Source organism: Ursus maritimus, unplaced genomic scaffold, assembly GCF_017311325.1.
Source record: "Ursus maritimus isolate PB19 unplaced genomic scaffold, ASM1731132v1 scaffold_11, whole genome shotgun sequence".
Classification (NCBI taxonomy): domain Eukaryota; kingdom Metazoa; phylum Chordata; class Mammalia; order Carnivora; family Ursidae; genus Ursus; species Ursus maritimus.
Window position 1 is genome coordinate 15750202 of NW_024423453.1, and position 24833 is coordinate 15775034.

Here is a 24833-nt window from a genome sequence, read left to right on the forward strand (position 1 = left end):
AATGGTGAAAGCAGGACACTAAAAATGTGTCTTACATTTTATATAGAAATATGGACATGCTTTGTTGCTGTTTGTATATTTTTCATTCTTATTGAAGGAACTGGAATGGGGTTTAATGAACTTTCATTTTTATTAAATTCACCTTTTTTCCTGCTTATACAATTTCCCTTGCAGTTTAACAAATCTCTGATTCTAAATTTAACTTTTGAACTCTTAGGCCACTACATGCTGGTCTGGAAAAACTTCAGTAATGGATCAAAGGAAGAATGAGAGTATTGTTCCTAGTATCACTCAATTAGAAGATTTTCTTACAGAACACAATTCCAATGTTGTTTGGCTCCTTGTTGGTAAGTAGAATATATTTTCTTATACTTTATTGTTTGTTATGTATGGATTAACAACTGCCAAATTTTAAGCAGTAGTTAGCTGAAGTTGAAATGCTAATAATACCATTGGTTTATTTTTTGCAAAAAAGGTTTTAATCTGTGTTTCTGTGAATATTTGTTCTGGTGAGTGCTCTGGAGGGCTCTTTTTCTTAGGCTGCCTCGTTGTCTGACTTAGGGGAGGTGGGAGGAGAAGAAAGACATTGCACTTAGCTTATCTTTCCTCTCTCAAGTCCACTCATTCATTGCCCCCCCATCTTGAGACATAAACACACACACACACACACACACACACACACACACACACGTTTGTTTTATTTTAAAAGTGATAAATTCCCATGGTAAATATATCTTTATAGCAAAATAGAGTGTATATGCCTAATTAATCTCATCTCTTTACTCCTTACATACTTAACATTGGGCTCTGCCAGTACAATTTTTTTTTTGTCTAATATTCCAGAAGTTTCCTAGGTTCATAGAAATAATACAAAACAGTGTATAAATCAGTGGCAAAGAAAGGGAGGAAATACGAGTGAATGAATGAATATGAACAAATAAGAGGGGGAAATACAAAATAATAATCAGGAAAGGAGAGAATACTGTAGGCTGTTATTGTCCAGGAAGTTTTTGTGGAATAACAGTATTTGATTTGAATTTCAGCATAACAATTAGAAAGGTAGAGGAGGAAATAGAAAGGGTAAGATGGGTTCAGAGGGGAAAGAGAGGGTAATGATATTTATTGAACATCTTCTGTGTGCCACATATCATTGGCATTTTGCATATGTTGTCTCAATGATCAGAGCAAACTTATGAAGGGAGCAGACTTTTAACTTGTGGAATTGAGGCCCATAGGATTAAATAACATATACAGGTAACATAGCTGTTTTTTTCTGAGTGTATGCTTATGCTTCTTTCATGACACCACAGGATATGTGATAAGGAAATGGGTAGTGGTGAAGTGTGTATAGAAGGAATGTTATTATTCATGATTTGTATGTAGGATTGGATTACCATTTAAACTTTGAGTTCTCTTTTTTTTCTAATTGACAGAAGTGATCTAGTACAAATTATCATTAACTAAAGCCCAGAAAAGTGAGATGAAATGCAAGACATTAACATGAAATAGAATTTCATAAAAGCAGCATTGAAAATTCTCTTTTAGTTTAAATAACAGTGGAATTCTTCCTTATTTTCTATCAGTCTCTTATCACCTAGAATTTCTGACTTTTTTCTGTTGTATATAACTTCTTTCCTTAAGGACAAAACAACAGCAACAGCCAGAAAAACATTGAGTGAGTGTTTACTCTTGCTGTTTTACTAAGTGGCCTTATGACAATGAAGGGGGTTGGGGAAAATGATGCAATGAAAAGGCCACAATTCTCAGGTTGTATAATATTAGAAGCATACTTTCTCAGCAAATGCCTCTTGCCTTTCTGAATGGCACACCATAACCTGCTCTTGATACAGTGATTTACAGTAAAAATTAGCACAAAATATCTTTAAATTTAAAATGTAATGACATACTAAAATCACTATGTTGTATACGTGAAACTAATGTAACATTGCGTGTCAACTATACTTCAGTAAAAAAAAACCCCAAAACACTGTTTACAAGGACAAAAATAATGACATATCATCAAAGTAATTTTTCAAAAGATTATTCTAGAAATAATTTTTGTGGGCAAATCGTAGCACTTGCTACATTAGAGTTATTACTGTCAATCTAAGCTACCCTGAGAAAATGTATTTTGACTCAGTGACTGTTTTATCCACATTAAATAACTTTTTAAAAAATTAAGAACTTAATGTGATGTTGCTAAATGATTGTACATATTTAATTGCTTTACATTACTTTGTCCTAATTTAGAAAATAGTTATACTTTTAACTAAAAGGAAATTTATTGTCAAAAAGTGCTTTCTTATGTTTTATTTTTTGTATATTCATAAACTAGGTTCTTTTGGAAATATTATGAATCCTATAGGTGACTATACACTTCTTATGAAAAATGAGTCAAATTTGAAATATTTACTGTAGCATATTCACTGGCATTCTTTAAAAGTAGGTTATTGTCTTATCAATTATAGCAAAATAGTATAAAATGGCCTGTTTAATATAGCTATGCCGTTAAGTAGGGTAAAATTATCACTTCTTTCCATTTTTTTTAAAAAGTAGAAATTATTGATTTAAAAAAACTACCTTTCCTCTGATTTAAAAAATCATTGGTTTTATTTCTTTTTAAATGACTGTAACCTTTAGGAAATAGCTTGGGAATGAGCTTTTAGCCTGATAAAGGTGAATATTTTTCAGAATATTCAGAAACATGGGCTTTCTCCTTCCAGAACATCTTTATATACATTTAATAATAAAGAGTACAAAACAGTGAAAAAGGAAACAGAAAAAAAAAGAAGTATTTTTTTCTTTCTCTTTTTTTCGAGAGAGGGTGCGCTTTCGTGTGTGAAAATCAGGGTGGGGGGAGCGGGAGGAGGAGCAGAGGGAGAGGGAGGGAGAGAATCTTAAGCAGGATCCATGTCTATCATAGAGTTCAAAGTGAGACTCAATCTCACGACCCTGAAATCATGACCTGAGCCTTAATCAAGAGGGAAATGCTTAACCGACTGAGCCACACAGGCACCCCTGGCAGTATTTCTTTAATTGATCTGATTGAAATATGTGCTTTTCTGGCTAATGAGTAAAGAAAAATGAGGAAAGTTGGATAAGGTAGAATCAACATTTGGTATTAAAAATCTAAGTATTAAATTGTAAGAGGACATATTATCATATCGAAGTAAATCCTGTCATTTCTGAATGTAATAAATGAACTTTTACTAACAAATTTTTACTGAGTATTAAGGTGATGGTAAAGGAAACTTATAGTGAAATTCTTTTGCATTTTTTTCTCCCGACAGCTACCATTTTATCCTGTGGATGGATTATATATCTCACATATTACAATTCTCGAAATGTTGGTCTTATTTTAACATTGGTTCTTAATAGATTATACAAACATGGCTATATCCATATTGGTAAGTTTGTGTAACACTGAATGTTTTTCTTCTGCATAATCTTGAGATATATATTATAAATTTATTTTTTATAAGTGATAGTAGCTTTAGAAATTTACCTTTGTTTCATGAACATTAACCTAACTGGAATTTCTCTCATTCAGCACTCTGACTCTATCACTTGGTTAGGTTCTTTACCTTATTTCTTAAAGTGTTTCTATAGTAACTTTTGAATTTTTTTTTCTTATAAAAGATGCTCGTTAAAACAATTTGAAAAATATAGGCACATATAAAATATGGAAATATAAATTTCTCAGGATTCTACTATCCAAGGGAAGTTTCTAACGCTCAATGAGGTTTTTGCTGTTTTTTTTTTTTTCAGTAACCATACTTAAAAAATCTGTAAGTTAGAATCATTTTGTGTATTTCATTTTGTGGCCTGCATTGTTAATTTAAGTTTCCAACTACTCTTAAGTGGGAAGTTTGCAGATATGAGGGTCTGTTTGGAACCATTAGGCATCGGAAAGCCCTCAACCAGTGGGAAAAGGGGTGAGAGGTCACTGTCTAGAACCATTCTAACCTTCATTAGAGTACTTCTTAGAGAACATAAATAAAATTTCTCTCAAACATAAGTCACCTTCCACTAATTTGAGGCAATGACTGATTCCTGGAGTCAAAGAAATTAATGGAGAAAAGTGGTGAATTAGTCAGTGCTTTGGGCTTTATTTAAAGTTTTGCATAATTAAGGGAATTATTCATATGAAGCAGCTATTCAGTGTCTTCATATGGTTATTCAGTAGCTCAGTTCATAGTGATGGTACTTATTGTACTTTTTGTTATATTCCAGGAAAGAGCAATAGAAAATTAGTAAGGTTATAAGGGTATCAGGAGGGAGTCGAGAGAGAACATTTAATTATTGAATAAATTGAATGCTAAGATTATTTTAAGCTTTAAGTGCTCACTCTGGATCAAAACAATTCCATTAATCACTTTTCTTTCCCCCCCTACAACAGGGTCCTTCTCTTTCTCTGTTCTTTCTGGAAAAGTCATGGTTCGTGAAATTTATTACATTACAGAAGACATGTCTATTAGGTAAAAAAAGCAAAAAACAAAAAATTCAAACAAACTTGAAATATAGTAAAATTTTTTTCTGATGATATTTTATTTGATATGATTTGGTTTTTCAAATAAAGCCATAAATCAAAAATAATTTTTTTGTAATAAATTCTGGCAAATTGATGTTTAAAAATATTTTTATCAGTAGATTAATTTAACTAAGGTTTAGCCTGGCACAAAGTTTATCAAATAGCAGCTTAAAGAAATGAATAATCTCATTTCATTCCTAGATGAACACATGAACCATTAAATTACCTGACCATTTTTCTTGTACAATTCATGGTGGTCATTTGTTACATAAAACAAGGATCAGGGATGCTGATAACTCATCCATTAGCTCCTTATGATAGGTAATAAGTTTTAAGAATTTTTTAGTATCTGTTAGCTACTTTAATTTTACTGTAAGGAAGAAACACAAATCTGAGTATAATAGAAATGACAATATGTTTGATATGTTCTTTCTTCTGTAGGCCTTGAAAGAAAAGTTTACTCTATTTTTGTGATTATCTTAACATTTGTTACTTAGAACTTGAAAGTTTTAAATTAGTTGAAAGGTGCTAGGGTTTGGTAATACGCATACCTCACTTGAAACAGTAGAGGCAACTTCTTTGTGCGTCTAAAATTATTTTGAAAAGAAAAGTAAAAAGTAAAGGTGAGGGCTGTAAGTTCATCCTTTTGAGGCATGAGGTTATATATGATTACAGAGATGAAGGGGTTATCTTTCTGTTAGCATCCTAATGTCCCCCTTTCAAGATTTGGCTTTTTGTTTATGAGTTTTTACACCATTTAAAAAATATCATTTATAAAAGAAAAAAGTTTTTCTGTTATCACTTCATTTTCCTATTACATGTGATCTGGTATTAAATTTTACCTAAGTAGAAAAATCTAATTTAGAGCTATGTAAATTCTCTTTTCCTTTTTTAACTGGAGATTATGAAGCATTTATCTATACCAGTGATCTGTTGAGAATTTTCTGTATTTTCATATTCATTATCAATTGCCTGCTTTTTATAATATTAAATGAATAAATTGTTACTGAAGTTTTCATTTTTGTAATTTGTCTTGCATAGAATTCAGGATGGATTTATAATTTTTCGGTGGTGGAAAATGTATAATCCAAAGCAGAAACAACATGGTGAGTCTTCATGTTTTTATGTATTTGAAATCTTTAATTATATAATCAGTGTTTTCATTTATGGATGTTAAAATGTTTCACATTTTATAATAGATAAAAATATTTTTTAAAACTTTGGCATTTAGAAACTCTGATTTTATCACCAGTTGGCTGAAAATTTTTCAGCAGCTTTCCTCTTGCCTGGTTAAATTTATTTACTTAAGCATATTATTTATTCTCAGTATGACCCTTACTCCCATAGCCTTACCTTGTATTACATCTGTGGACCTAACCCATTCTGTGGTTAAAATGGACTTCCTAGTAGTCTTCAGTCATTCTACTAAGATACTTTTCTTACTTTTCAGCTTCTGTGCCTTTATTCATAGTGCTACCTGACACTGCTACTAATTGTCATTTATCTACTGTGCTAAGGATGAATAGAAGAGAGGAAATGAAGGCTCTAGACTTTACCCGTTCTGCTTTTATCATCAGAATTTTATCACCTCAGAATTTTCTCCCAGGGTCTTCATTTCACAACTCTATAAGTGCTCCTGTGCCCCTAACCTTCCTACTTGACATTAATCATACCACTGACTTCAAGGAATGTAGACCTTGACTTTACTGCCTAGAATAGTGGTTCTCAAACTTTTCAATCTCAAGAACTGTACATTCTTCTAAATTACTGAAGACTCCAAAGAGCTTTTACTTATGTAATTTATATTGATATGTACTTCATTCAAAATTAAGCCTGGGGGCGCCTGGGCAGCTCAGTTGGTTTGGCGTCTGACTTCTTGATTTCAGCTCAGGTCATGATCTCAGGTCGTGGGACTGAGCCTGTGTTGGGTTCCATACTGGGTGTGGAGCCTACTTGGGATTCTCTCTCTCCCTCTCCTTTTGCCCCCCCCCCGCCCCCCCATGCACACTCGCACACTCTCTCTCAAATAAATAAATAAAATCTTAAAAAAATTAAGCCTGGTAACTATAGAAATATTTTTTATTTCATTAAAAATATCTATAATAGGGGCGCCTGGGTGGCACAGCGGTTAAGCGTCTGCCTTCGGCTCAGGGCGTGATCCCGGCGTTATGGGATAGAGCCCCACATCAGGCTCCTCCGCTGTGAGCCTGCTTCTTCCTCTCCCACTCCCCCTGCTTGTGTTCCCTCTCTCGCTGGCTGTCTCTATCTCTGTTGAATAAATAAATAAAATCTTTAAAAAAAAATCTATAATAAACCCATATGTATTAAAATAAACAGTGTACTTTATGAAAAGTAACTTTTCTAAAGCAAAAAGAAAACCAAATAGAGTGGCATTGTTTTATATTTTGCAAATCTTTTTAATGTCTGGCTTAATAGAAGATACTTGGATTCTCACTTCTGCTTTTATATTCAGTCTTTTGAAGTACCATATATCATACAGCCTTTAAAAAAAAACTCCACTGTCCACTCATGGGAGAATGAGAAAAAGTTGAACATCTTCACATAATAATAGTATTAAAATAGTTTTGACCTTTTGGTCCCTGAAGCAGATCTTGAGATCCCTGCAAAGGTCCCTAGACCATACTTTGGTAACTACCACTTCAGAAGATTTTAGATGGGGCATTGGAGAGTAGTGTCAGAAAATGATGTGACTCTTCCACCTTTTCTTAGTTATTAGGACTATCTGTGTTTCTGGCACCCACATTAAAATTCTGAAATGGTGGTTAGGGTCTGTAGAACTTTGGAACTTTCCAATTTTTTTTTTTTTTTTTTTTTTTTTTTTTGTGGATTCACTTAGGAATCTTGCTGTCATTTATAACTTTGCTTCTATGGGAAAATAGATTTAAAGTTCCAAAAGTTTTTAAACTTACCACAAGACTGAGCTAGCCTAAATTACTTTTGAATTCACTATTCATTATTATTTAGTCTTTTTAAACTGTCATTTCCTTGCTCCCACATAGCTTTTCCCCCTTTAACATAATACATCATGTACTTTTCCTTGAAAAGACTGGCGTAAATTGATGACAATTTGGCATCTGTAGAATTAATGAAATCAGAATGACTAGAAAGAATGGGCAGATTTCATGTCTGGAAAGAGTTTTCTAAAAATTGGAGTTGTTTATCAGATAATTTTGAGCAGAGGTTAAGGGATTTCATATGATAAAAGTATTCTGTTGGTAGTTTGGAATAGACTTTTCTCAGTCTGTCTTCTGTGATTCAGAACAGCTGTGTGTTATTAAGTCTCTAGTCTATGGTTTTAGAAAATCCATTGTTCACACTGCCTTTTTACCTCTTTTTTCAAACAATTGCTGTAAGCATTTTCACAGGAAAAAAATATTCTTTAGATAGTCAATATGTTAGTGTACTGGAAATCTTTTAAGTTTTGACTTTCGTCAAATGTAAATATATTCAAAATTTTGAGTCACTTTCCTACACTATTATCCACCTTAAATTTTGTGGGGATAATATTCCTGATTATTTTTGATATTTTATTTGACTATATGCCCTAAAGGTGGCATTTAAGTGAAGATATCCTACTTGTACTTCAGAGATGGCTAGTACTCATTCTTAAGAGCCAAGTTCTTTTGAATTCAGTCCCAGCTTTTGACACACTGACTTAACTTTGAGCAGGCCCAGTATTTCTGCCTCTGATTTGGTTTGTAAAGTCTTTTGGTTTGTCCCTTAGAGATAAATTTACTTTAGGACTGTTAATCTTGCAGTGTATTCATTAGATGATGTGCTCTTTTGACTTAATCTCAGTTTAGTTTTTCCCCCCACATTTAGTTAACATTAAGCTTTATTGTTAATGAGATTGCAGCAGAGCTGAGACAGAAGTTCTCCTTGTTTATATTTTTGAAAATGCCTTTTTGTATATTTGTATTTATATTTATATTAGAAATTTTATTCTAAATTCTTTTCAGTGTTTTAAGATGTTCTTGTGAACCAATGAAACTATAGGGATATGAGTTGAGGAGGCCCGTTTGACCCAACATTCCTCTTCCCCTGACCCCATGTTCTTTACCCCAGGATTCTAAAGAATTAGGAAACAACTGATTTTCTCAAAATCTGTTATCAATTTGGAAACAGCTAATGTTCTAAAAAATCCTCGATTTGCAGATGGAAAAACAGAAATTACTGTTATTAGTAAATGGTAAAGCCAGAGTGAAAACTTCCAGTCTAGTGTTCCTTGTATATAAAACAGGCTTGTCAAATGTGGCCAAGTAGGTTCTTGGAAATTCTTTTATATAAACACTGATGACAGCTTATGGGAGGAAGGAATATGATAATTTGCAGTATCCAGAGGCAACTGCAAGTTTTAAGGTTAATCCTAATTGGATTGCCCACTTTAGAATTTTCTTAGACATGAGGCACACCATCTAAAATTGTTTATGGCTTTTTTTTTTAATAAAATAATTACTTCATTCTATCATGAAGTATTTCATCTTCTTAAAGTGGATTGGTTTTCACCAAAATACATAGATAAGGTCAAGAGTAACTGACCCGGGGCGCCTGGGTGGCACAGTGGTTAAGCGTCTGCCGTCGGCTCAGGGCGTGATCCCGGCGTTATGGGATCGAGCCCTACATCAGGCTCCTCCGCTATGAGCCTGCTTCTTCCTCTTCCACTCCCCCTGCTTGTGTTCCCTCTCTCGCTGGCTGTCTCTATCTCTGTCAAATAAATAAATAAAATCTTAAAAAAAAAAAAAAGAGTAACTGACCCAAAGAGGTAGCTTTTCATAAAAATCTTTAGCTTATTTAACAGATATTTTGCATTCACTTTACCGATCACTGATGACAGTGGGTAGGATTTTGTCAGCAGGTGGAGGGAATGTTAGCGTATTACCATGTCTCAGCTTTGTTTGTCATTGGCCATGATGTAAAACAGAAATATAATTTTTGGGTATTTTATGTCTTAATACATAAGAATATCTAAATTATTTTGTCTTATTTTTTTGTGTGCCAGTGCTTGAAATAGAAAAGATTCCACACCTCATTTTACAATGATGTTAAAAGTTGGTAGACTTTATTAGTATCACATTTGCAATTCTACTTATTTGCTAATAGTTTTTCCTACATTTTAACATTTAAATCTATGTGCTTATCAAGAAGAGCACAGCTTTGGCGAGGGCCAACGAAGTTTCTCTTCCATGTGCTTTTAAAAGAAATTCTCTGTTACAGAGGATGACATTCTTAAGATGCTCACAGTCACACCTTTCCAAAGGAAAGAAAATGCCAAATAGTAATGCAGGAATAAGCGGTTTGGTCTAAATACATTATTAGTCTAGCATGATTCAGAGGTAGAATTTAGAATATATAGCACATAGAAGAATGAGTAGTCTGCAAACTAAGCTTTTGGTAAAAAGTTGGATAATATTATGGAATATATATTAATTTAGTGAATTACATTCACTAATGAGACCTTACAGTCTAGATATTATTTCTTACTGATTAAGGTCAGATCCAGATTGTGTACTTTGACAGTTAACTGAGCAAGAAGTGGAGATGGTTGACATTTCTTGTTGGAAAATTTGGAAGCCTAATTGGAACGTGTGCCTGAAAAGATAATGGCCGCTAGCCATCCAAAGAGATAGGCTAAGGTCTGTCTGGGGTAAGGCTAAGATTTTCATGAGAAAGCTTTAGAACTATTTTATTAGGAGAAAAGAGGAGTGTTGAAGTGCTCAAATTCTGTGCCATTGAGCTTGGTTGGGATAATTTAATCCAGGAGAGATTTAGAGTTGTCAGTTGTTCAGTTTAATCTTTAGGGGAAAAAAAGGAAAAACATCTAATTTGTTTAACATAGAATTTGTTGTAAAATATTCCCTAGGTCATGAAATTAGTGATCTGCTGTAGGTGATTGTTGGCCAGAGACCAATTAATGAGGATATCCATCAAAAACGTTTATTTTGGTTTTTAGGATAGTTGATTTTAAGCCATTCTTTTGGAAAATAAGTAGCAGGACCAATTACCTCAATATGTGATGATACAGTGTTTAAATGAATACCAATCTAAATAACTAGGCATGCATCTTTCTTATCTAGAGAAGTTCTTACATTTCTAAGAAATGAAAGGATGATGGTAAAGTATGTCCCTTTCTGTTATTTTGTCATTTAGAAGTTTTAGCCTAATATAATCTAGTAATCTAAATTCGTAGCATCTAAATCTTGTTTGTTAAATACAGGAAATAAAAATCCCTTAACAATTTAAAAGGTCAGTAGACTATTTTGTCTTTGTACTAAGTATTGATTCCAAGTATTACAAGGCCTTGGCAGCACTTTGCACTTTAGCTTTCTTACTACAAATAGCATGTGTCCCAATTACATAATTAAATAAGTGCCTTTTTCCTAATTTCCCTTTGGAAAACAAGAAGTCTCAATTAGCTGTTTGCTCAGGAGACTTAAGCATTTCTACAACATTCATTTACCTTTTTTTCCTCCATAAATTAACTACTTATTAAGTGAAGAGCCTTTTATATTTATAATTTATATCTATCTAATTGTGTATTTATTAACAAATATTTTTGGGGAGTCCATTATGTAAATATCAGATGATAAGGATATGAGAAAAAGATTTCTGCCTTCAAGGATAGAACAATGTCAATGTAGTGATGAGGTTTGAAAGAGTCAACTGGGGTACCTGGGTGGCTCAGTGGGTTGTGTCCAACTCTTGATTTCAGCTCAGGTCTCCATCTCAGGGTCGTGAGTTCAAGCCCCACGTTGGGCTCCACACTGGGTGTGGAGACTACTTAAAAAAAAAAAGAGAGAGAGTCAACTGATTATACCTTTCTTAAATTATATATAAATTAAATTTTTTGCTTTGACTTTCAGTGTCATCAGAATGAATGAAACTTAAAAACTGCTTTTAAAATTCCCAGGAGAAATAAATGTCATTGAGAGACCTAGTGTTATAAGAATTTAGTAGTTTTAAATATTGCATTTAAGCTTTGAGTATTGACCAATTTTTCATAAAATTGCAAAGAAATAACTGAATTCTTGATACATTTCTGTGTTCAGGGATTAGTAACATTTTTTGAAACCGTCATTGTATTTATTAATGTAATTGGTAAGTAATTTATTTTGTGGTCAAGACCTAGTATTTAGAACCTTGTATTCTTATCTACTACTTTCTAGTTGTGTAATCTTGGGCTTCAACTTCCAGGGTTGCTGTGATGATTACATGAGATTAGGTGAATAAGGTGCCTAGAATAGTCCCTGGAACATAGCATATGTTCAGTAGAGATGAGCTGCTTTTATTATTATGAACATTGTATCATATTATGAAATGAAAGATTATTTTTAAAAACAATTTATATGACTAGTAAGAATTTGACCTGCAAAATCTAGGGAACTAATATTTATTTTGTATGACAATCCTAGAGGTAGGTAGAAATATTCTCATTTTATTTATTTATTTATTTATTAAAAATTTTTTTTTTGAAGATTTTATTTATTTGTCAGAGAGAGAGAGTGTGCACAAGCAGGGGAAGCAGCAGGCAGAGAGAGAAGCAGGCTGCCCAGTGAGCAGAGAGCCTGACTCGGGGCTTGATCTTAGGACCCTGGGATCATGCCCTGAGCCAAAGGCAGAAGCTTAACTGACGGAGCCACCCAGGCGCCCCATATTCTCATTTTATAGATGGAAAAAATAAGGCTCACAGCGGTTAAGGTACTTGCCTTAGGTCACATTAGTAAATGAATGATGTCACATGGATCCAATCTTATAGTCTTACTACTGTTTATTTACTATTTTTCTCCAGTTTGTGGAGAATCTAATGCAGGAGTCCCCAACTTTTTTTTTTAATTAAAGAAGGTCTGTGTGCATGTATGTGTGTGTGTACATTCACATTCCTTGGAAGAGGAGATGCGTGTCTTTGGAAAAGGTGTCTGTCTTTTGGGAATGTGCTCATCTGTCAGTGGAGGTATTTATTTAAAATAGAGTATTGCTTTCCAGATCAACAGGCACATTGTGTGTGGGGTTCCTTTGTATGTGGGGCTCTGTATGAACTTACTGTTTGAGGGTGAGATTGTAAGTGTGCCAGTACTTTGTGTCTTTGTGTTTATGTTAGGATTGGGTAAGGACCTGGAAAGGCTATTGCTATATAGAATATTCCTGGGGATCACAGAAAGCTGGGATTATTTGCAGTAAAGATCCTGGACAAAGGCCCTGAAGAGAATACAGCCACATAAGCCAGGTGTGGAGTTCTGATTTATTGTTTAAGCACATAGCTTGCTGGCTGGAATAGTAGTATTAATGCAGGTGAAACAAATAGAACAACAGAACAAATAAAAAAATGCTTTGTGAATTCAGCTAAATCTTTCTCTTTTAAAACGAAATCAATAAATGCTTTTAAAATGCTTGTGGATTTGCTATTATTTTTCTAAAGTGATTTTTGGAAGGAAAAGAGTGGTCTCATTTTGTTCAATCTTATTTATTTATTTTTGTTTTGTTTTTTGTTTTTCTTTTTTTAATTTAAATTCAATTAATTAACATATGGAATGTGATTAGTTTCAGAGGTAGAGTTCAGTGATTCATCAGTCTTACGTAACACCCAATGCTCATTACATCATGCACCCTCCTTAATGTCCATGTTCAATCTTATTTTGAAAAACCCACTTATTATTTCTATTGAATGATTTAACATATTTTTTTTTTAAGATTTTATTTATTTATTTGACAGAGATAGAGACAGCCAGCGAGAGAGGGAACACAAGCAGGGGGAGTGGGAGAGGAAGAAGCAGGCTCATAGCGGAGGAGCCTGATGTGGGGCTCAATTCCATAACGCCGGGATCACGCCCTGAGCCGAAGGCAGACGCTTAACCGCTGTGCCACCCAGGCGCCCCTGAATGATTTAACATATTTATTGAGCATCTCCTATTGTACCAGGCATTGTTTTAAGGATATAATAGTAAACACAGCAGGAAAAATTGTTCTCTAATGGAGTTTGCATTCTAGTGAGGGAGGCAACAATAAATAGATATTAATGCAAAAAAGGTTGGGAAGATAGGGTAGGTATTGTTGAGGGGATCTTCCAGTATTTTAGTATCGAGTATTTAGTGTTTGTCAGTGTTGTCAAAATATTTTCAGAGATTAATACCTTTATCTTTGTGCCTTGGTGTCCTCATTAAGTTAATGTAGCCACATTCAAATCATAACAGTTATACTAAAAGAAGAGAATCAGTTGTGCGTGTCCAGTAAGTTAGTGATAAAATCGAGAGGAATCCTATTTCCAGTTTTATACAGTCACTTTTTGTTTATTCATCACTGCTGATCCAATTAGTGATGAGGTTGTGGAATACAGGTGAGGTTCAGTGGGGTGGAGTCTGGAGCCGACAGCCAAGATAGAATTCTTGAGGCGTCTTTGGTGCAAAATGGTGGTTTATTAAAGCATGGGGAAGGACCCATGGGCAGAAAGAGCTGCTGCACTGGGGTTGTGAGGAATGGCCCATTATATACCCTCAAGTTGGGAGGGGGTTAGGGATAGCATAAGTCTCTAAGGAACTTTGGAAGCAAGGTTTCCAGGACCTTAAGGGGGCTAGCTGTTTTTGGGAAAAGGTCATTTATTACTGTCTAATAAAACCTGAGTTATGAGACCCTTCAAATGTATATCGGTGGGCCATATGCTTGGGGGATGATTGCCAACATGTATCTTGGAGGGGGGGAGGTTAGAGATAAAGGAAGTTTCCAAAGGAATTTTTATGTGTTAAAGTAGACTTACAGGATCTTGGTGGAGGGGAGGGGGATCAGGCTAGGACTGCCTTTTGCCCTTAGCAAAGTGTTAACATCTAGGCAGCTGAGTTCCTAGAGGAATATCACTGTGCCTGTTTCAAGGACTTCTCAATGGGCTGTAGGTAGTAAGAAAATTTCATTGTGTCTGCATATATTCCCTTCTGGAAGCTAGGTTACTGATAGCTTTGTTCTTGTAAACTGCTAAGACATTTGTAAACTGAGGGAGACTTAAGTCTTGCAGGATTGTGGTATCTATAGGTTAACTGTTTCTTTGCCCTTTAGGGCAGCCAGGAGTGCCTGAGGAATGTCACATACATCCCATGGGGGCTGGAGGGTTGCAGGGTGTCAGCTTCTGCTTTGTCCTCAGCTTGCCTTCCATTCCCTCATCATTAGGGGCTAGTCCAGACTCTTAATTTTCCCCATAGCTGCTTCAGCAGCTCACCCACTGGCTTTTATAACATGGTCCTAATGATCAGGGCATTTGTATTCAGGGACCATGGTAAACTATTCTGTAAGTAAATTTGAAAACAAATGACCTAAATGAGTTTTGAGGTAAATTTTGATTGAGTTATTTATGACCTTGAAGAATTGCATAATAATTAATTCCTGTATAGATCAATGAGGGGGTAGAAAAATATTCCACTTTCCAGTTATTATGCTTCTGCTTCTACATGTAGTGTTTTCAAAAATTCTAAGATCTGTTTGTGGATATTTTTGTTTTACTTAGGAGTATGATTTGTAGTAACGTGCTCTTATTCTTTCATACAAATGAGCCCTTCTGTCCTAGGAATTGTAGGTACCAGGGATATAACAGTGGATAAAACAAGTCTCTCCCTACAGATCTTGCTTCATTCAAGTTGGGAGGGATTCAGGTAATGAGCAAGTAAATATACATAGCCTTGAGGAATGAGTGAGGAAAATATGGCCTTGAGGAAGATAAAAGCAGATTCAGTACAATAGGGAGTGCTGGTTTGTGGGGAGGGCGCTGTTTTACATAGGGAAGTCAGGAAAGGTTTTATTGTTCAGGGATAGTTCAGTAGAAACATGAAACAACTAAGGAAATGAGTTGTAAATGTCTGGGGGAAGAACATTTCCTGGTTTACCAAAGTGGAGACCAGTTTTTTGGAGAGATCTGGAGAGAAGAGTATGGATCCTGTAGGATTTTATAGGTTGCTTAAAGGACCTTGATGTTAATCGGAGTGGGAGGGGAAGCTATCAAGAAGTTAGGGAACAGAGAGTAATATGATTTCAGTTAGGTTTTTGTAAAGATATGTAAAGCACCTGCATAAGGGGAATAAGGGCAGAAGCATGGAGACTAGTTAGGAGGCTCTTGTACTAAAACAGGTGTAAATTGATGGTGACTTTAGCCAGAGTAGTGAGAAGTGGTTGGATTTTGGATATATGTTGAAAGGAAATCTGACAGAATTTGCTGATACTATCTGGGACACGAAAGAGAGCAGTCAATTTTTTTGGCTTGAGTAATTGGAAAGATTGACTTACTATTGATAAGATGGGGAATATTGTGGATTAAGTTTGGTCATGTGAGAAAAGCAGATGTTTGGTTGGAAATGTCAAGTGTGAGATACCTGTTAATGTATCAGATTGAAAATATTTGAGTGATTTTCTGGATAGTTGACCCTGGCGTTTTGGGAAGAGGTTGTGGATGATTACTGAGGAAAGGTTTAAACCTAATGAGTGAAAGAGTTTGATAACTTACTTAAAAATGGATGATGATATTTTACTATCAGGTCTTAGAATGCTCTAAATGTATTAAAAAACAGTGCTTCCTACTCTTTTTGTTTTAATTTTAAGAATTTGACCTACAGCAGGAAAAAGGGGCAAAACGCTTGATTGTAATAGTTTAGGGGATTGTTTTAGTTTTTCGACCTGTGATAAATCAGAAGAAATAAGAGGGAACATAGGTCAATAGCTATTTGAAAAATACCAGAAAAATTACAGCTCCTAAGCATTTTTTTTTTTTAAAGGATTAGGCTTATCTTTTTCTTTTCTTAATTATCTTAGGAAGTGGTGAGGAAAAAACCTAGGTTGGAGTAGAACTAAAAGTATTAGACTGTATAAAAAGTGAATTTTGCTGATTCATTTTCCATGGTTTATTTTTGAAGTATGAGTGACAGTATTTTTCATTTGTTCATTTAAACTAAAATTTATTTTTAGGGTGTTTGACATTTCTTACACTTTTTTATTTTCTAGTAACTGGAGAACAAATTAATTTTGGTGTAATTTGGTATATTACTAGAGGTGTATACTTCATATTTAAACACAACGTAAGCTACTATAATGAAAGTTAGTAACAGTTCTCCATAGCCATTTTAAAAAAATAACCCCTTCTAACTGATCATATCTAATTTTTTTTTAAAGATTTTGTTTATTTATTCGACAGAGATAGAGACAGCCAGCGAGAGAGGGAACACAAGCAGGGGGAGTGGGAGAGGAAGAAGCAGGCTCATAGTGGAAGAGCCTGATGTGGGGCTGGATCCCATAACACCGGGATCACGCCCTGAGCCGAAGGCAGACGCTTAACCGCTGTGCCACCCAGGCGCCCCGATCATATCTAATTTTAATTGTCCTTCAGTTGAATTTGATACGGAGAAAAATGAATAAAGGTTAAAAAAAAAAAAAGCCATCTCAAAAAACCCCCCATGTATAACATAAGAAAAGAACACACTAAAGAAAGCACTATGGTACCTTTTTTCTGACGCTCTTTGGTTGACGTGTGATACTCTGTCTTAGGTTTTTTCCTCAATAGAAACAAGTACCCCATCTATCATTTTGTTGTCAGATTTAATAATTACTATTGTTACTTATATTTAAGGTAATCATGTCTTTCATTTGAGAAGATTATTGTTTGAAGTCTACAGTTTTTAAGATCTTGGTTTTAGTATTGTGTAGTTTTATTTTTTTTAATTTTTTAAAAAATAAAATATGTATTTTGTATATTTGTAAGTTATATTTATTATATAAATTATTTTTAAGTTTTTGAAATTCTTTTTATCATAGATTTATGTTTTAAAAGAGTTACTTTAGCTGTGAGAAAAGATTTGACTAAAAACTGAGTGAAGTTTTTAAAAAGTTGACTAAAAACTTTTTTTTTTTTTGTAATTGGTATCTTTAGATCCAAAGGCAGAAACCAGATTATACATCACAGTCAATGACTTTGAATTTCATGTCTATAATCGTTCGGATCTTTATGGACGTCTTCAAGAATTGTTCGGTTTGGAGCCAACAATAATTCCACCCAAGAAAGAGGATGATAAAACACGGGAAGACGGAAGAACAAGAACCCAGTCCAAAATTGAAAGGTTCATAGTCACTCTTTTTGTTTTTTTTTAAAGATTTTATTTATTTATTTGATAGAGATAGAGACAGCCAGCGAGAGAGGGAACACAAGCAGGGGGAGTGGGAGAGGAAGAAGCAGGCTCATAACTGAAGAGCCTGATGTGGGGCTCGATCCCATAACGCCGGGATCATGCTCTGAGCCGAAGGCAGGCGCTTAACCGCTGTGTTACCCAGGCGCCCCTCATAGTCACTCTTGAATTTTATTAATCCCCAGCATTTAACATTTACTTTTATTAGAATATCGTTGATGCTACTCACCTAAATACAGCCTAATCTTTGTAGTTTGAGCAAAACTTACATTCACGTAAATTATATAATTCCTTTAAAAATTCAAATAATACAGAATTATATAATGTAAAAAGAAGCAGTCTTGTTCTGCTTACTAGTCTTACTTTCCTCCATATTGATAACTATCGTTATGTATTTGTGTTTGTTCCTTTTGAGTGCATGGACATAAATAGATACACATATATACATAGTTAAGATACATATACAAATATATGATTTTCTTTTGTTTGTTTCTGGGCTCTCTACATTGTTTCTGTTACATTGAGTTATGTGTCTATTTTTCACCAGTACTGCACTATTTTGATTACTGTAGTTTTACAGTAAGTCGTGCAGTCAGGTAGTGTCAGTCCTCTAACTGTGCTGTTTTCCTTCAACGGTATGTTGGCCATTCTGGGTCTTTTGCTTCTCCATATATACTTTAGAATCAATTTGTCAATATTCCCAAAACAACTTGTAGGGATTTCAGTTTGGATTATATTGCATCTATAGATCGAGTTAGGAAAAACTATCATCTTGATTGTGTTGACTCTTTGTATCAGTGGGCATGGAATATCTCTCCATTTATTTGGTTGGTTGATACCTTTCATCACAGTTTTATAGTTTTCCTTATGTAGATCTTCTATATATATATTGCTAAATTTCTATCTAAGTATTTCATTTTTGTGGTGCTAATGTAAATGGTATTGTGGTTTTAATTTCAAGTTTCACTTTTTTATTTTTGGTGTAGAGGAAAGTGATTGACTTTTGTGTATTATTAATCTTGAATCCTGCAACCTTGTTATAATCACTTATTGGTTCCAGGAGTTTTTTGTCAGTTCTTTCAGATTGTCTACACAGATGATTGTGTCATCTGCAAACAAAGAAAGTCTTATTTCTTCCTTTCCCACCTTAATCCACTCTAGCCTCAGTAAACAACTTCTCTGTTGTATATGATGTTTCTTCTCTATGGAAGACTCTTATCTTCTTTGCCTAACTCATTCACCCTTCAGGTCTCCCTGACCCTTCTGTGTGTGCCCACAGAATTCTATTCTTTTTCCTAAGGTAACACTCCTTACACTAAAATTGCCTATTATAACTATTCTTATTCCCATTCTAGGGTACAGATACCCTCAAAACAGAACAGTTGCCATATTCTCAGTATCCCCAATACCTCAGCACAGTGCCTTGGACATAATACCCATGAAATATTTAATTGAGAATAAATGTCCTCATCATCTACTTAAAAAACTATTAGGTAAACAAGACTAGTTCAACATTCAAAAATCAGTTAACACTCTAAAAATGAAAAACCAAATGATAATATCAGTAGATTCAAAATAAGTATTTGACAAAATCCAACACTCACTCATGATTAAAATCTCACAGTAAACTAGGAATAAAGGAGAACTTCTTTGATTTGATAAAGAATATCTACAGAAACCCTATAGTTAACAATATACTAAATGGTGAGAAACTAGAAGCTTTCTCACTAAGATCAGGTACAAAGCAAGGATGTCCCCTTACACCACTCCTTTTAAACTTTGTACTAGAAGTACTACCTATTGCAATAAGACAAAAGGAAATAAAAGTTATACAGATTGAGAAGGAAGAAAGATGTTGTGACAGTTCAGGGAAGAGGTGATCATCAATTGGGTTGGTTAACAAAAAGGGAGAGAAGTAGATGGATTCCAGATGTACTTAGGCAAATGAATCCATAAGACAGTTGATAGATTAGGTGTGGAGAATGAGTAAGAAGGATGAGTCAATAATGAATCCAGTTTCTAATTTAATTAGTGGTCATGCTCATGGAATCTTAGAAAAAGAGCAGGTTAGAGGGGAGATAGGTTAGTTTCAAATTTAGTTTTAAGCACTGAGGGCTACCTTAGTAAGTGGAGATGGCCTCAGAAATATGATTTAGGAGTTACTGGGTTATTGAAAAGATATGCCTTGAGTTCTCATCTGAAATCTTTAGTGATTTGCTGTGAAATTTTCATATCTTAAATTTTGTGTACTTTGTGTGTAGCCAATTTCTTTTTTCTTATTCTTGGCCTATCATTTTCATTTTATTGAGAGGAAATTATTCTGTCACAAAGTGATGGGATGGGGGTAAGGAAAGGAGAGGATCAGCCGAGGTGTCAAAAGTACTTAAAACAGTAGAAAATATCAGTGTGACTTGTACCTTGGTCATTTGTTATTTTAGTAATTTAGGTTGTCTTATAGAATGTCACATTATAATGAATGTCATTGTGAATGTAATGACAGCATATCATAATTTATACTTTTGTCATTAAAACTTACTACTCTAAAAACATAATTTTGTTATTATACCTTGCCAATCTAAAAATTGATATATGAGTGCATTCCAAGAGATATTTGAGAGATAATTAGTATTCTGTTAGATGCTGTCATTATTTTGTTTACTGTAGCAATCATTAGATGTATTTGGAAAGTTACAGCTGGTATGACTGTGTATTGTGAAGAAGTCAACTGTATTCTCAGCTATTTAAGCTTTTCTTATATATGTCTATTTTTATTTTTATTTTTCTCAGAGTTAAAGTAAAAACAGAATCTCAAGACCCCACATCTTCATGGAGATCACTTATTCCAGTCATAAAGGTCAATGTGAGCACAGTAAGTAAATTCTGCTATAGTTAATGTTTGGTGTGTTAATAATAGAAACTCTTATTTTTGCAAATAAAATTTTCACTTAAGAAAATGATTTTGTAGAGTTGTTTTGGTTCCAAAGTTCATAAAAGTGTGGAAGAATTATTTTAACACCAATACCATCTTAGCACACATTTATTAGGTCTTAAGGACTACTTATTCACAAGTTCATAGATTTCTTTAAAAACTGGTCTAAATTGATCAGTGGAGTAATTTGGGTAGTATGGTGCTAAAGTGGAATTGTTTAGTTGTTGCTTTAAAATGTTTGTTATTAGGTCAACTGAGGAAAAATATATGGTCTGTATATTACAGCATAATTTCTCTTATCTATTTTTTAGGGACGTTTGGCTTTTGGAAATCATTACCAACCTCAAACTCTATGTATCAACTTTGACGATGCTTTCTTAACTTATACTACAAAACCACCTTCTAGTCATCTCGACCAATTCATGCATATTGTGAAAGGAAAGCTTGAAAATGTTCGAGTCATGCTTGTTCCTAGTCCAAGATATGTTGGTCTTCAAAATGACGAGTAAGATAGTCTTATAAATTGCCTTTTTCTGATTAACTTATTTCATTTAGCATAATTCACTCCAGTTCCATCCATGTTGATGCACATGGTAGGTATTCATCCTTTCTGATGGCTGAGTAATATTCCATTGTATGTATGAACCACATCTTCTTTATCCATTCATCTGTTGAAGGACATCTTGGCTCCTTCCATAGTTTGGCTGTTGTGGACCAACAGGAAGAAATCAGAGAGGGAGACAAACCATAAGAGACTCTGGACTCCGGGAAACAAACTGAGGGTTAGAGAAAGGAGGGGGGTGGGGGGATGGGGTAACCAGGTTATGGGTATTAAGGAGGGCACATGGTGCGATAACAGTGGGTATTATATGCAGCTAATGAATTGTTGAACACTACATCAGAAGCTAATGATATACTATATGTTGGCTGACTGAACATAATAATTAAAAAAGTCATAAAAATAACAATTTCTTTATATCTAATATAGATATCAGAATCTTTGGCATCTCTATTTTTTTTTTTTTTTGCTCTAAGTTGGGCAATAATTGGGTATATTTCTCTATTAAATCAGTTTACAGTGTAGTCTTTCTTTATAATTATAAATGGAGATATTATCCATTGATGAACTCTAATTTTAAATATTTTCCTATAAGATTATAATTTTTCTACACTTTTCTTCTTCTCACTATACTTAGGAAACTTATTTTGGGCATTTAAGCCCTGATGTTTGTAGATTAGAAAATATAAATTATAGGTGGGTTTTTATTTCCAGAAGGGATGGATTAATAGTACATTCAACAAATGCAGTATATTGGGGTGCCTGGGTGGCTCAGTCGGTTAAAGCGACTACCTTCGGCTCAGGTCATGATCGCAGAGACCTGGGATGGAGTCCCGCATCAGGCTCTCTGCTCAGCAGGGAGTCTGCTTCTCCCTCTCCCTCTGCCTGCCGCTACCCCTGCTTATGCTCTCTCTCTCTCTCTGTCAAATAAATAAATACAATCTTTAAAACAAGCAAACAAAAAACAAATGCAGTATAGTGGAATACCATTTTAAGTTAATTTAAACTTGAAAATTGAATCTTGGTGAAGTTAGGATAATACAGTTTTAAACTGTCCCAGCTTCTATCTTTGTGTGCAGGCAGTATAAAGTTTATGAGGTTATGAGAAGCATAATTATTCCTTCTTAGTTCCAACTTTTGGCTAGCTTGCTTATTAGGTTTCTCCATCATTAGAATGATGGAGAAGTTTTCCCTATGTGAGTAGCAGGGAGGCTGTGGGTTTACCTCATCTCATTCTTCATAATCACAGACTTTGCTAAGCATCTTGTAGAATGTGGGCTGTGCACACATTCTATATATTATGGGTTAAAGTTATAATACTGAATAAATCTGGACTTTGTGAAATTTACTAGAGTAAGATAAAAAGGTGTTTTCTTATTAATTTTTATAACAAGATGTAAAATTGTGTTTTTCACTCTTCAAAGTAAGTGTGGAAATTAAATGATGATATTAGACATTAACCTGTGTCATTTAATACATATTTAGAAGAAGATTGTTGAGTTTGTATATATTATCTAATGATTGAGAAGTTAATTTTGATATAGAAGGAAGATGTAGCATATGAATGAAAAAGAGAAAAGTTGTTGAATCAAAGCAAGTAAAGATTAATAGTTTGTGGGAAAGCGATTATAGAGAAACATTCATTCCAGAATTTTTTCAAGTTGATCAACTAAATACTCTTGGAAATAGATAATATAAAATTGTTAAAAATAAAAATGACTTAATATTTTTCTTATTTAATGTTTCTGAAAGATTAAACCTTATTTTGCAGTTATATAAAATATTGCTTATTAAGTTATCAAGTATTAATGTAAAATGGTTGAATTTTAAGCTTACTTTTAAGTTTTTGTTGCAAATGCAGAATATGATTATTCCAGTGATCAGTGTTCTTCCATTGTATTTAATTAAACTTTGCTTTAAACCGATTTCTCTCATTTAAAACTTAAAATGAAAAATGTAAAGCAAATTTTCTTTTTTCGTTTTTTTTTGAAACTAATATATTGACTAAAAATTTTTCAGTACCAATTTATTATTTAGTCTAATATAGAATACAGCTATGCAAAACTTCATTGTCTATGTAAAAGTTGTTTTGTTTTCCCTTTTCAGTATGCTACACTTGATTGCTCTTTAGATTTTTTTTCTCTTTTTGTTCTCAATTATTACTACCATAATTAGAATACAGAACATTTTTTATTGTGGAGATGTACTTAGTTTGCCATCCCCCCTCCTTCTTATAGACCACCAAGATTAATGGGAGAAGGGTTTGTGGTGATGCAGTCAAATGATGTTGACATCTACTACTACATGGATGAGCCAGGTATTATTAGTCTTTGAAAGTGTGTTTCATAGCTACACTTCTATTCTATGAAATGTTGATATTTAATAATATTTTAAGTCTCCTAGTTAGGATAAAGCAAACATCAGTAAATCATAGACGTGGATTGAAGAGTGCCTACCTAAAAAATGTCTGTGTCATTTATCAAAAATTGAGTATTACTATTTCAGACCAAAAGAGCAATATAGGAATCTTTTGTTCAATTCTATTTTCAGAAGTATACCTCAAAAATTGTGAATGCAAGTAACCTGGTGTGAAAACCTATAGAGAATGTGGTGACAGTTAAGGTAGTTCATGCTAGCTTAAGAAAAAAATCCTTTGAGGCTTGAAGTTTTAAGGATTGAAATCTAGCTGGTTAGAGTGCTTCACAGGTGGCTTGAATTTTATAAAAGTAGCTCATCATCGGATTTTTAGCCCTTTTTTCTTACTTCTGGCTTTTTATGCCTTTCATGGCGTTTATGAGGTCAGAGTATTTTCGGAGTAAAAGTAGGACGTTACTTGCCTTTTTCGCCATATTGACATTTGCACTGCTGGTCCATGAGCAATGGGGGGTGAAAGTGTTGGTGCTTTAGCATGAACTAAGGCAGTGGTTCCAAACTATACTAGTAATCACTGTCTTTTTCACTGCCACACATTTACAGTAAAACAAATGCCAGTATCAGTTTTAAAAACTTAGATTAAGCAGTAAAAATAGTTTTTGTCATATCTTGACCCTTGAATAAACTTTTTAATATTCAGTGTGATAAAATGGCAAGTACACATAATATACTTCTGCTGCATACCAATATTTTCCAAATGCATGATGTTACAAAGTTATGCGTGGGTAAAAGATATATTCAAAGGTAAGAGAGATCAGCAAATTTTAATGTATCAGACTATGAAAAATTCAGTATAGAGTTTCAGATTCCACATTGCAACTAACTTTTAAGAAACTACCACTTGTTGAATTTTGGTATAGTGTTAGAGAAGAATATCCAAAATTATCTGAAAAAGCTATTAAAATACTCCTCCCTTTTCTATATAGCTATTTGTTTGAGGCTGGGTTTTCTTCACATCCTTAAACAACAGATTAAATGCAGAAGCAGCTGGGAGAATTTGCTTATTTTCTATTAAGCTAGACGTTAAAGAGATTTGCTTAAGTAAAAACAATGCCAGCGCTTATTTCTAGAATTTGTTTTAGAAAATGTGGTTATTTTTCATTAAAAAGTATTTTCATTAAAAATGGAATTAAAATTTCATGTAATTTTTATAAGTTTTTTCATATATTTTCATTAAATTTTATTAAATGTAATGAGTTCGATTTTATTAACCATTCA

The 24833-nt window shown here is 33.9% G+C and overlaps 1 protein-coding gene across 1 annotated transcript in view; it reads left to right on the forward strand.

Moving 5' to 3' along the window:
- KIAA1109 (KIAA1109 ortholog) overlaps positions 1-24833 on the forward strand; it is a 198170-nt gene that overhangs the window by 17184 nt on the left and 156153 nt on the right. The window contains exons 3-10 of the mRNA XM_040626286.1: positions 218-347; positions 3291-3407; positions 4400-4478; positions 5573-5637; positions 17442-17628; positions 20482-20563; positions 20935-21128; positions 23420-23499. Coding sequence (XP_040482220.1) covers positions 251-347; positions 3291-3407; positions 4400-4478; positions 5573-5637; positions 17442-17628; positions 20482-20563; positions 20935-21128; positions 23420-23499 — 901 coding nt within the window. The 5' untranslated portion in view covers positions 218-250. The remainder of the gene's footprint in view (positions 1-217; positions 348-3290; positions 3408-4399; positions 4479-5572; positions 5638-17441; positions 17629-20481; positions 20564-20934; positions 21129-23419; positions 23500-24833) is intronic.